This window comes from Falco rusticolus, chromosome 12 (assembly GCF_015220075.1).
Source record: "Falco rusticolus isolate bFalRus1 chromosome 12, bFalRus1.pri, whole genome shotgun sequence".
In the NCBI taxonomy this organism is placed as follows: Eukaryota; Metazoa; Chordata; class Aves; order Falconiformes; family Falconidae; genus Falco; species Falco rusticolus.
The window spans coordinates 30404380-30416714 of NC_051198.1; the positions used below are offsets into that span (position 1 = coordinate 30404380).

Sequence of the window (12335 nt, forward strand, 5' to 3'; positions counted from 1 at the left end):
TGGAATCACTTCTTGAAAGGTTTTGTTGGAGCAGGAGGACATTCAGAGGGAACTTTTAAAAAGTGAGAAGCAGATGTTCAAACTTACAGTAGAACCTTCTGGAAAGAGTGCACCTTATGGACAGCAGGTAGAAACCGGAGGCCAGTGTTTGATATTAACCTAAGGGGGAGAGAACAGATTATTTGCTCTGCCCTAGGAATGAAGCAATGATTAACAAAGAAGAAAGAACATTGGACTTCAGATGGCAGCTACAAAAGGCAGAGTTTAGCCAAAAACCCGGGCGTTGCCCATAGGAAACTTGACATTGTAACGTAAAACGGTTTTCCTCCAAAGCACAACGTGAATTCTGCCCTGCTGAAGTCAAGGGAGAACCACCCCCCCTTGGGTAATTACACAGTCCCTCCCAATAATCTCAGGAAACTGTTGGTGGTGTTAATTTCCCAGCCATTTTCTAAGAAATCAGCTGCACTGACTAAATTATTTTCAGTCATGAACTATTTTCATAGTAGCTCTTTTAAGACAAAAGTATCAATTCACACATCACAATTTTAACCTTCTACTCTAATAGAGGGTATATTAATTCCACTGGAAATAACAATATTCCCTGAAAGCAAGAGAGAATTAGGATACTTTATTCCCCAGCACCTCAATAGCAAGGAACCGAACGCACGGGAATGTTTCAGCAGTTTGTGAGACTGGAAATGGGTCTGAGCCTCCGTATTTAACTACCTCCACCCTACCACCACGTCGAGCATCACTGGCCTCTGCGTTGTGGTCCCCGTCCGGAAAACGCCACCCCAGAAATGCTGACTCTGCAGGACAACCCTTTGCCCACAGCCAGCAAGGAAACACGGTCACAGGTATCCACAGAGCTATACTACACCTAATTTAAGAAAATATTGTTATACGGAGCATCAGCAAGCGCAAGACAAACATGAGATTGCCATGGAGCCGGAGGCGGTTGGTCGCTGCTGGTGTCTGGAAGGAGGGCTGAGCGCTGGAGGTGCAGGAGGAGCTGGGCTGAGCTGGGCTCTGACCAGCTGCGAGCTCTTCCCAGCCACCAAAATATCTCATTCTGATGCTACCAAACAAAGCGAAAATTTTGGTTCTTGAAAGTTGAATTATATCTTTGTATTTTTAATATGTCAGGTAACAGAGGTAGTAGCCTTTCACTGAGAATATTGGTTCCCTAAAGAACGTATTAGTAGTATATGGAAGGTAATTTTGTTCCTAACACTTAAACAGAACAATATTTTTTCATTACTGGATGTGATTATTTTTTTTTCCCCAGATTCATTCCTGAATAGTTAGATGGTGGTGAACGGGACTGGTTGAGGCTGGAAAAAAGTAACAGTGTTCATTTGTTGTTTATTATGAAACTAGATTATTTCAGGAGAGCTGCAACCTTTCAGGTTTCATAATTTGAACACCTCTATGGGACAACCAAATCCTCCATTTGGGCACTCAGGGTGACACACAGGTCCATAAAATAGTCATTCACTTGCATAATCACTGCTCTGAGCTCCCTGAGGTGGTATCTGGATATCCTCAGATGCTGAAGAGTCAACTTGTTACCCGTCTCATAACAAAAAGCAATGCGTTATATGCAGGAAAAAGAAGTATAGTGAATATTCAAGAAACCAGTTTGGGAGAATTCCTGGCATGTCATGACTGTTTCACCTCACGAGCCAGAGTGGTCTGACATTGCATTAGCTTAAAAATAACAGCTGCCACATGTGACCAGGAAAGCTCTACCAAAATGCCTTTGAAAAACCATTACCTGTAGTTAAATAGAAAGCACGATTATTGATGCAGGTGGATTTCACAAGGCCCTTATTATTTAAAGTACTTCTGCAGTTATATTTTGTAAAAAGAGTTAGCTGAAAAAAATTAGAAGCAATAGAAGAACCTGTAGCTCCCCCCTTACAGTATTTTAAAGTATGCTCTCTAAACTCCTGGAGATGTACAGGTTTTTAGTTGAAACCTGCCTTTAATTTTACATGAGTCATATGCTAAAAATTCATGCAATTCGTTTTATGAGGCCCTTGTTAAATGCGAATTATGGCACGCATTTCCTTTAGTGGGGAAATGAAGAAGCAAACTGCTGCCAAGTTGTGTGCGGCTGTTGCAGGACAGAGAAGACATGAGCAGCTTTCCTTTCTACAATACTTTCCCAAGAAAACCTCAGTCCTCACGTGGCAGTCATGAAAGGCGGCGGTACTCTAAGGTATGCTATCCCAGCACTGCTCCCAGTGGCAACTTACTCCCGACGTACCAAAATGCCACACTGGTTAGCAGGGCTTCCACCATGCGTGTGTGAAAAAAGACATTCAAGGTGATGCCATAGTCCCGGGCTTTCCAGTAAGCCCAAAGTGTTCAGGGCTTAGTTTGTACTGGTGCCAACCGAACATCATGAGGCGAAGAGGAAAGTGTCTTTGACAAATCCTTATGTATTGAAGAACGTCTACAGGTGGCACAAAGCTCTGATTGCACAGAGGCACAGAACAGTGATTAGGAGCAGGAGAGGATGTTCTTTTAATTAATTGCAGAAAAAAGAAGTAAAAAAAAATAATACTTGGCTAGACTGCAGCCTAGACCTTCCCTCTCTTTTTATTCAACCAGCAAATCTCCAGAGGCCTTTAAGTGGATAATCTTGTTAGAATGTAGATAATCCAATTTACTGAATATCTTTCCTGCAGGACAGTTTTGTCAATATATTTACCATACAATGTATACATCCTTAGGAGCCTCACTTTAAACAAGTGTCCTCTTTAATCTTTGTTATAACCAAGTCCCCCATTGCCATGCATAAACAGCTCGGTAAGAACCTGTTTTTCGGATGGCTGATGGCTGCTTTCCAAAGCATTAATTGTCTTTCTGAAAAGGCTTACCGCAGTCAGCACTTAAGAAAACATAGCACCATGATCAGTGGAGGAAAAAAAAGAAAAAAAAATCTCGCAGAAACTAGTTCCTGGAAGATTCTGGCTGCTTATCTCCAGATGTAGCATCACGTCTGCTCTTTTTTTACACCAAATTGGTAGAAGCTATTCTGACAAAACTGAGAATACAGTTTACCTCATCAATTTATTGTGAGTATTTGCTAAATTGCAAACCCAAGGTAGGCAGAGATAAATACAACATCACTCAGGGAGCATTATTTTTGTGTCCCTTAATCATGCTGGTTACTTTATCCTGCATGTGAGCCTGACTCCAGCAGGAGATTTCTCTGCCTTACGTGCCCCAACCTCACAGGCTAAGCTGAGCCTGCAATCCACAGCACTCGCTTCTGGGACAAGGTCTTTAAGCGCGAGGCAGCTGTGCAAAAGGAGCGAGGGCAGCCTCACTTCTTTTGATTGAAGAGCCGAGTCCATGCAAAGGGTCATCGATTTTGTGGGCCTCGCTGCATCTGCAGCAAACACAGGTTTGGATTTAGGAACCCTACCCGCTACACGTGTCAGGTCCTCCGCAAAACAGCAACAGGCAGGTATAAGTAGCCACAAGGCTTCAGACTTGGGCTCTGCTCTCCACCATGCACACTATTTTGCAGATGAAACACATGCTTTTGCAACCTCTTTCCCCTCCCCTCCAACAACCCAGTAGTATGCCCTCAAAATTGATCTGGAAGGAGTGTTATGCTTAAATCTTTCTATCTTAAGCTGAGATTGCTTAATGCAGGACATCCATGACACATCCACTGTAAAAAAACACCAAAGGACACAGGTTACACATGAGAACTAATTTTTGAAAGAAAATAGGTTTGAAAAGCCATCACTGCATTATTAAACAGAGACTGCCACAGGTCTCCCTAATGAGAGCCAGATAAATAATCTTGTACCCATGAAAAGGTCAATAAGGTACCATTTTGAAGCAGTCTGGCTCTTTGGCATATATCCAAGAAGACCAATTAACAATTCTCTTCACTTCTAAAAGACTGGTAAGAAAGTAAAGGTTGCATTTTTCTAGAAGGTTTAGAGTATTTGCATTTTTTTAAGCATTTCCCCCCTCTTTAGTGTTTTTGCCATACTAGTAATGATGATGCAGGAGACAAAGGGAGTGGGGTGAGTGGGAAATACATTTGTACCCAAGCTGAAAGAGATAGAAGCATATTAATGTTCAACAGCTGGCAGCTGTAACGAGCCCGTAAAGCTGATGAGAGGACTGACATGGCTAGCCAGAACTTTTTGCCTGCCCATAGGTAAGACCTATTGGTTATACAACTATTTTTGAAAGAGCACAGAGGAAACATTGCAAGCAACAAGTTGAAAAAGTCATTAAACTGATGGGCTATGGTGCCCAGGCTCAGTCTCAGGCATTAATACTCCTTAATTTTTCTCTTTTTGGGTCTCGCTATACCTCTTTACGCTGTGATATGGGGGTGCCCATGCCAGCTGTTCTGACTGGTGGGGTCAGGCCAGGAAGGGCTGCAAAGGTTTACAGTGGGGTCTATGGCAGAAGGTTGGGCCAAGGACCTCTCTGAGTACAGGGCTTCCATCTCCAGCTCTGCTGCCTTGATGTGGACTGTTTGGGAAGCTGGCACGGACACCAGCTGGGAAGAAGATACACAACACGGGCAACAGGAGTACGTCCGAGTGGGACCAGCATCAGGTTTGCTTTTCCACTCACACACAACCCTGCACAGAGTTGGACAGAATCTCCTAGTCTGTTTTGTGATGAGGAAATTATGAAAGCACTTGCTATTCCTTCCTAACTTCCAGTAGTTAGTGGGAGAATTTAGGCTGTGACATACAAAGTTTTTTGAGTTTCCCTTCAGGGCCTTAAAATTTTTATCATTTCTCAAGTAGCTGTTGGTAGCATTTCTACCCACACAGGTGCTGAACCCTTTTCTCAATTGTTTTAAACTCTCCCACACGTCTACAACCATTTACTTCTGTATTGTGTAAAAAAACCCAAATCAAAACCACAACAAAAAGAACCCAAAACTGAACACTAAACCCATCAACCCATTAACTCCCCTGAGCATCTTGCCTTATATTTTCACAAACTGACCCTTCCTCGTACGCTCTGGCAAGGTGAATACCAGGACTGGGGTACCTTTACCAGCTGCTATTTTGCAGCCTGCTGTCAAGGTTTCTGCTTTCTCTTTAGCAGTCCTGTTCTTTCAAAAAGTACCACTTTCTGCCTTTTCAAGGGAGAGGTTCTAAAGGGGCAAGTGAGTGAAACAAGGGGATGGAGACAATAGCAGCCTTTCCTACAGGAACGTGCCTAGAGAGAGCACGAAGGTATGGCTACGTAGGGAGGGTGACCTGAGCATGATGTGACTCAGCATCACGCTCGGCTCGTTGCTAGTTTGAACGCTCCTATGGGGACTTCGTGTCCTGCTCCCGATCCCTGTGGTGTGAATTGATGTAGCTGCAGTGAAGCCAAAAGCGTTGCACTGATTTATACCCCTAGCACAGCCACCTCAAACCTTGTCATTAGCGCAAAAGACACATTTATCTGTTCAGAGACTCGGAGCCACGAAGCTTGCACCTTTTGTACTATTTATAGTCATACAAGAGGGTTGTGGGTATTTTTTGCCTCCTGGAATGAAGGCACAGAGGGGATGCAGCATAAATCCATTAGTGGAGTAAACACCAAAGCTTAATTTTATCAATTTAAATTAGAGAAAAGCTTTGTCACAAGAATGAATGTGAATTAAGTGGCCATGAATAAAATTAGAGGAAATATTCTAGTCACCAAATCATTGCATTTCTGGAAAAGCCTCCCCTGGAAAAAAAAGAGAGAAATTAGGGAACTGTGGAGTGCATCAAGAATGTCAATAAAGCACTTAATTAATGGGATACATGAAGTGGAACCAGTAGGAAATAGGATACAGTAGCCTGGAGAGTCTCTTCCAGTCCTGTATGCCCACAAGAGAGAAAACCTTCAAAAATACTCCAAATATATTTTCCTCTGATTTCATCTGGCTACTAAAACTAGCTAAAGAGGAGTGGGGAATAGTTAGACAAGCAAACCTCTATATTTTTAATCTGTTGCTTCTATAGATCACAGTATTGCTGCTACAGCTGAATTTTTATACAGGTAGTATCTATGAATGTTTGAGTCAATGCATATAGGAGCATGGAATGACAAAATGTTCAAACAAGGGAGCATCCACTAACATCAAGAGAAAAACTTCCACTACCAGATATTTAAAGTGGGGATTTACCTGTTCCTCATGACCTATAATTTCTGTGCCCCACATCTAAAAAAATCACTGAAATGAGTGTGTTCATTAGTGCATTCATATTTCTTCTTCTTCTTCAATTTTGTATGAGATCAACGTGCTCTCACACTTTCTACCCACCTGTACACCTGACAACTGTACGACCCATAGCAGCTTGTTCTGGGGACTTTACATGGGGTAAACAAACATTGTGGTTTTGTTCATAGGTAGACAGAACTACTCAAAGACAGCAGTCACTGCTGAATGACTATGACTTGAAAGGAGAAAGGCGCTGGATTTTTCCTCATCAAGATGCAGGCTTACAGCTTTATTTCCCTACTGTTAGGAAAATCTGTGTTTCAGTTACGCACATACAAAAGTTAATCAAGATGCCTGGTGGATTTGATAAAGCAGGTACCAGTCAAAATAATACTGGGGAGAGCAACAATCCTACCACAACTCTAACCCCATATTCCACTTCAATGAGAGTTCAGACTATAATGGTTTGTGTAGCACTAAATAGTCCTTATCTCTAAAAAGTGCAAATCTTACATCTCAGATCTTCAAGTTCAAATCCAGAGGAATGCCTCTTGGCATTTTTGAGCCCAGAACCTGTCAGATACTAGTGATTTTCAGAGACTTTAAACACTCATTAGTTTACTGGGAGCTATGCTGATTAGACCACTGACCTGATTTCATCCCGTTTTTAAGAAATATCTAACCGGGCAATTAAGCACTTTTATGTACTCCAATGTAGAGATGGTGATCAGGCTCCTTGGATAAGTAAGGAAAACAAGGCTTATAGTATGAGCAAGGCTTCTGGTATAAGTCAGGAAAACAGGACCTGGGTGCACGTGCTCGGGTGGATGGACACACAGAAGTTTCGTTGATATCTGCTGGGTGTATAAGCTGTTGTTCAGCAAAGAGCGCCATGGGGCTTATTTAAGCTACGGCGATTAAACCCAGTTACTGTTAAACTGAGCCCATTGCACGTCGTTGGGGGTTTAGCGCAGAGGAGAGATTATTAGTCATGTTAAGGTCACGCGCTAAAAGCTTTGAAAATATTTGTAACAGTTTATTTTAAGGATAGATTCAATTATCACCGACTTCTGATGGCAACCCCATGGGGCCAGATGTAGCAACCACAGCTGTGCAAACAGCGCTCTTGAGCAGGCTGGCAAAGACCCACAGCAAAGAGAGGGGAGAGAGGTTTTGTCCCAAAGGTCTCAAGAGGAGTTTCAGCCTAAACCTGGTTTTGTAGACATAAGAAAGGCCCGGCTCCTCTTCTCCTCGCTCCGTTTCAACCTGTTGCTTAGAAAGGCTGAAGGATCTTGCACATGGAACTATGCCATGGAAGGTATTACCTCCAGCTTTTCTGAGCACTGTGTGCGGGTCTGGGAGTAAAAATGTGGATCGGCAATATGCAACTAGTAACAAGGAAAGGGCATAATCCTGTTTATCACCAACGGGTTAGACAGTAACGCATCTGTATCATTCAAAATGACCGTAGTACTTGCAAAGAACAAAAGATCTTACAAATATCTGAGGCTCGGAAGGTGTTGGAAGGCACCTGGATCAATGTACACGAGTTTGTTGGCCTTCTCAATTCTTCTGCAAAGAGGAAATGAAACATTAGAGGAAATGTGTCAATATATTGATCTGAAAATATTTATGGCAGCCCCATGATGTAGTGGTAGTATATGCTAAGATTTTCTTTTTCACAGCAGAAGATCTACATGAATTCTGCCTATCACGGACTGGCAGACCACATCACCTTTTGATATTGGCAATGGTTTGAGGATAAGTTTCAGGCTGACTAGGGAAAGAAAGGGACAGTTAGATAAGAAGATGGAAAAGACAAAAGGAGATTTCAAATGTTCTTGTATTGCTAGAATTCTTCAGAGTTTACCTGAACCAAAATGCCTTTTGTACTTGCATATAACGAATTTTTATAATTGTCTCCTTTGAATTTAGATCGCTCATTACTTACATTTCATGTAGTTTGGGAAGATTGGAAAACACATTTGCTTCTATGACCTCCAAGGCATCATTCTGTGAGATCTCTCTGAAAAATAATTTGAAAGTCAAGATATTTCAAACCACAGTGAAGCAGAGAAGGGAGAAGTGAAAAATGCGCAAGGAACTTCTTCCTAGATGACCGATAAGTTTTAAAACCAAGGTGGAGACCAGATAAGAAAACAGACCCCAGGAACACTGATGAGATGCCACCGAGGCAAACACCAACAGTTAGGAACAGACATCTCCGAGCCTGAGGTTTGTGTCGGTAATAGCGGCCCTGCCCCTCCTGCTGGCACTGCTCCCTGTGCGTTGGCAGTCAGGCTCTACCCACCGTGGGCTGCTGGATGGCTGACATCGCTAACTGCCAATAGAGATTTAATGACATTTTTTAACTGGGTGAAGGGGGAGTGAAAGGTGACTGAAATAAAACCAGCTCAAAAGTTCCCAGGAAACATGACTCAACTTCAGCTGTAGGACATGCTGCCCTCTTGACCCAGTGCAAACTACAGAGTGTAAAAGGAGGCCACCAGCAGCCCCATCCTTATTACATGGAGCTGGAGACCACAGGCATGAAGAAGTCTTCCACACCTTGGAGAAAACCCCCTCTGATCTCAGCTCTATACAGTTAATGCCCGCTTACAGCCACAGGGCTGCAGAACAGAACTGGACCATTTTCTGTTATCAACACACCAGAGTGCATCTCCTGCTGGTCCCGAGTACATATTTCTTTCCTTCCTTAATCTGTGGGATGGCAAAGAGAGGTCTCAGGCTCTGGTGCAATTTAGAGCTCAGGAGTTCTCCTGGTGAATCAAGCGGGAATCACTGCAGCGCAACCTGTGCCCTTATGCTGGCAGCGACCAGGAAAGTCAAGGTAAGGACGGCTATGTCAAAAGATTCCCCACTGCTGTGTTTGGAAACGGCACAAAAATGCTATTTTCCCAGGCTGACGTCAGCTGTAGGAAGTAAAATTTGTAATATGGAAATGATGTGGTGGTAGTGTGATGGTCTATTGGACTCTAATGGCAAGGGAACTGTGCACTTCTGTGGAATGAAACCTCAGATAAACAGTAAGATTGTAAGCTGGCTGGAACTTCTTCCTGGAGATCTTGTTCTTTTGGAATGATGATGGTTGCAAATGGATTTGAACAGGCCTGGGGTAAAAAATAGGTTGTAATGATAGGTGCACAGTCAAAAAAATAATAACAAAAATTATTACAAGTGGTATAAAAACTATTCCACTTCCTTCTGAGTAACAACTGAACCATACCTGACACATTACCTGCCCATTTAAGACAAAAGCCTTGTAAAAGAAGATAAGTTGTTCAACTGACCTTTTCCACTTTAAAAAATGCCTCAATATTTTGATATTTCTTGGTTTAATAAGAAGCTTTCCCTCCTGTTTCCTCAAGTTGATGTTTTTCTTTTTTTCTTTTTCTTTTCTTTTCCTTTATTTTTTTTTTTTTTTTTTTTTTTTTTTTTTTTTAATGGAAAAGATCCAGCTCTCCTCTGCTCTGGGAGCTCTAAACTGACTGGAGAACAAGAAAATAAGAGTACATCAGGGCTGACAACAGGCGCTTGGGAGGGTGCAATGAGAACTGGGATTGCTTAGCAGTGCTGACCCACCAGCTCACATGCCAACAAGTTCCTCATTGTTATTTAGGTTTGAGCAGGAACAAAAGGCTTTGCCTGAGACCAGGATTCCTTCACGCCATGCAAGGTACACAGGTATTGCAAGGGATGTTTCAAAGACTTTTTATCATCTTCCTGTTTTCTCAAAAGTGATGTATTATAGAACACATGGTAGAAGCAATCACCCCCCGTGCTGTGTTTATATGACACTACAAGTCACTTGCTTAATTAACTCGTCTAGAAGTTTCAACAACATGGGATGTGTCTCAGACTTTTAAGATTCACTTTGGTTTTGCTTGTGGCAAAACTTCTGCTCTTTTTTTGGTGGTCAGCAGTATATTTGCCATTTCCCACAATCTGAAAATCAGTTGTCTAGAAAAAAGAAATCCACAGAAAAAGCAGAACACTTAATACCAACAAATCCATTTAGCCAGAAGAGACTTCATGCCACGAAACAGCTCAGGGGAAAATGTTGCAGATTTGTTGGCTTTATACAAACAAAAAAATATGTTAATTACGAAACCACAACATGCTAATGACCTCACCCAACAGATAGGGCTGTCGAGGGCAACAATTTTTTATGATCCAATCTGCTATCTAACGTTGGAACAACTTGGACCATATACCTCCTTTAATGGGATGCTTAAACCCCAAAGTTTCTGCATCAGGAGAGTGTTTTGGCTTTCTGAGAGTGGGATAGGTTATGGGCTTTGTTTGAGTTCAACAAATGAAAGATACATATCTGATTAAAGCAGGACGTGAGCAGGTCATGACACTTTGGAAGGCTTGGAGAATATATAATTAAGGAAGAAATAAAACAGAGGTAGGAAAATTGGAATCTCTAAGATTGCAAGTCTAAGTTTTTAAAAGATTAAGTTTTTTAAAGACTAAATTTCTAAAAGAAATAAATAACACTCACTTGAGGGGGGTGTTTCAGAGATTTGATTCCGAATTCAGAACCAGAATTCAAAGATGATTTGAATCATTTGAATTCATTTTAATACTCCCATTCACAGGTAAAAAGGCAACAGCCTTTTTTTTTTTTTTTTTTTTTTAAAAAAAAAAAACATAACAGAACAGGTGGTGAAAATATGTCCATTTAAAATATTTTTTGCTGTCTTCCGGCTCAAGCAAACAACTACTTCGGTCACTGTGGTTAGGAGCCCCTCAAGACAAGTAAAGGGAACAAAAGGGACACTAGTCAATGGCAGAAGGCAGTAACCCTTCTGGCGCTGAGCTTTGTCCTCCATGTTCAGGGGGTTGCAGGTGGTGAGGGAAAAGGACAAGACCCTCTGTCCCCAAAATGAATTGTGCCTCCTCTGCTACACTTTCTCCAGGAAATCCTGTTAGTGATGACCTTACTTATCATTGTTCTTTGTCATTTTCTGGCAGAAGGCCATTGCTATTCCTGTCCTTTGGGATGTCCATATACCTGTTAAGGCTGTCATTTAAGTAAGAAGGATAAATTAAAAAAAAAACAACCCAAACATTCTGCTTTGGAGGCCAGTCATACACAGGTAACAACAGGCAGCATTAGCCTGGGTTTTGGCTGTATAATTTGTGTGAACAATTTATTCACACCTGGCAAAAAAATGCACACTGTGCTCATGAACACTGTCTTTGATACAGGTATCTGTGGCATTAACAGTACAAGCCACTGCTGCTCACATCAACCAACCAACCCAGCAGACTCAGATCCTCTGCAGAGGAGAGCAAACAGTACCTGCAGCAGCAGCTACAAACAGAAAAAGGGGATTGTGGGCTAGTATTTGTGCAAGTGATTTGTCTTACAGTATAAATATACACAAACAGATGATTGCTCATAATGCATATCTTATTATATGTCATCACAAGCGAAGATGGGACTGTTATTACAATGTTTGTTTGTAATGAATGATACTATTAACTCTACTACTAGCTATCACAGCAAATCCAGACAGCAATTTGAACATCATTTCTGACGCATGCAAGCCTTTGAATAGACGGTATGCAAAACACTCTAGGGGCAATTTCGTGAAAAAATCCAGACCTCCAAAACCCCAAACCACTCGGTGCATCTGCCTAAGCTTAGTTCACACTGCATGCACAGCTCTATTGAAATCCACAGTGATCCTCAAAAGCATAAACTGTGTACTCAGACACAGCTTAAAAGAGGAAAAACCATTCGGTAAAAATGTTTAGCAAAGGGACAAAGAGTAATAGGTTTTCTTCAAAGAGAATATAAGACTTTAAGGTCAGACAACATCACACAACTAAGGAATTTCCCCTAATTTGGCATTAATGCAGAAAACTGTAATCGTCATTCTTTATCCACAAGCAACTAACTGCAGTATGGCAGTTCCATGTGTAATAGCCAGAGCCAGGGACAGGAGGGAGAGAGAGGGAAAACAAAGAGGAGGAGGAAGGTGCTGCCTCATGCCAGTACAGCCTTAGCTTGGTTTAACCTGCCTGCAAAGCTGCCCTTAGGCAGGTCTAGGGGTAGAGCTTCACGGCATGTGCAGCAGAGCCCAGCACAAAGCAT

The 12335-nt window shown here is 42.0% G+C and overlaps 1 protein-coding gene across 1 annotated transcript in view; it reads right to left on the reverse strand.

The window, feature by feature from the left end:
• The window catches only part of FSHR (follicle stimulating hormone receptor), an 84174-nt gene that overhangs the window by 21114 nt on the left and 50725 nt on the right, over positions 1 to 12335 (reverse strand). The window contains exons 3-5 of the mRNA XM_037405943.1: positions 8157 to 8231; positions 7703 to 7777; positions 88 to 159 (exon numbers count right to left, since the gene is read on the reverse strand). Of these exons, the coding sequence (XP_037261840.1) occupies positions 88 to 159; positions 7703 to 7777; positions 8157 to 8231 (222 nt within the window). The remainder of the gene's footprint in view (positions 1 to 87; positions 160 to 7702; positions 7778 to 8156; positions 8232 to 12335) is intronic.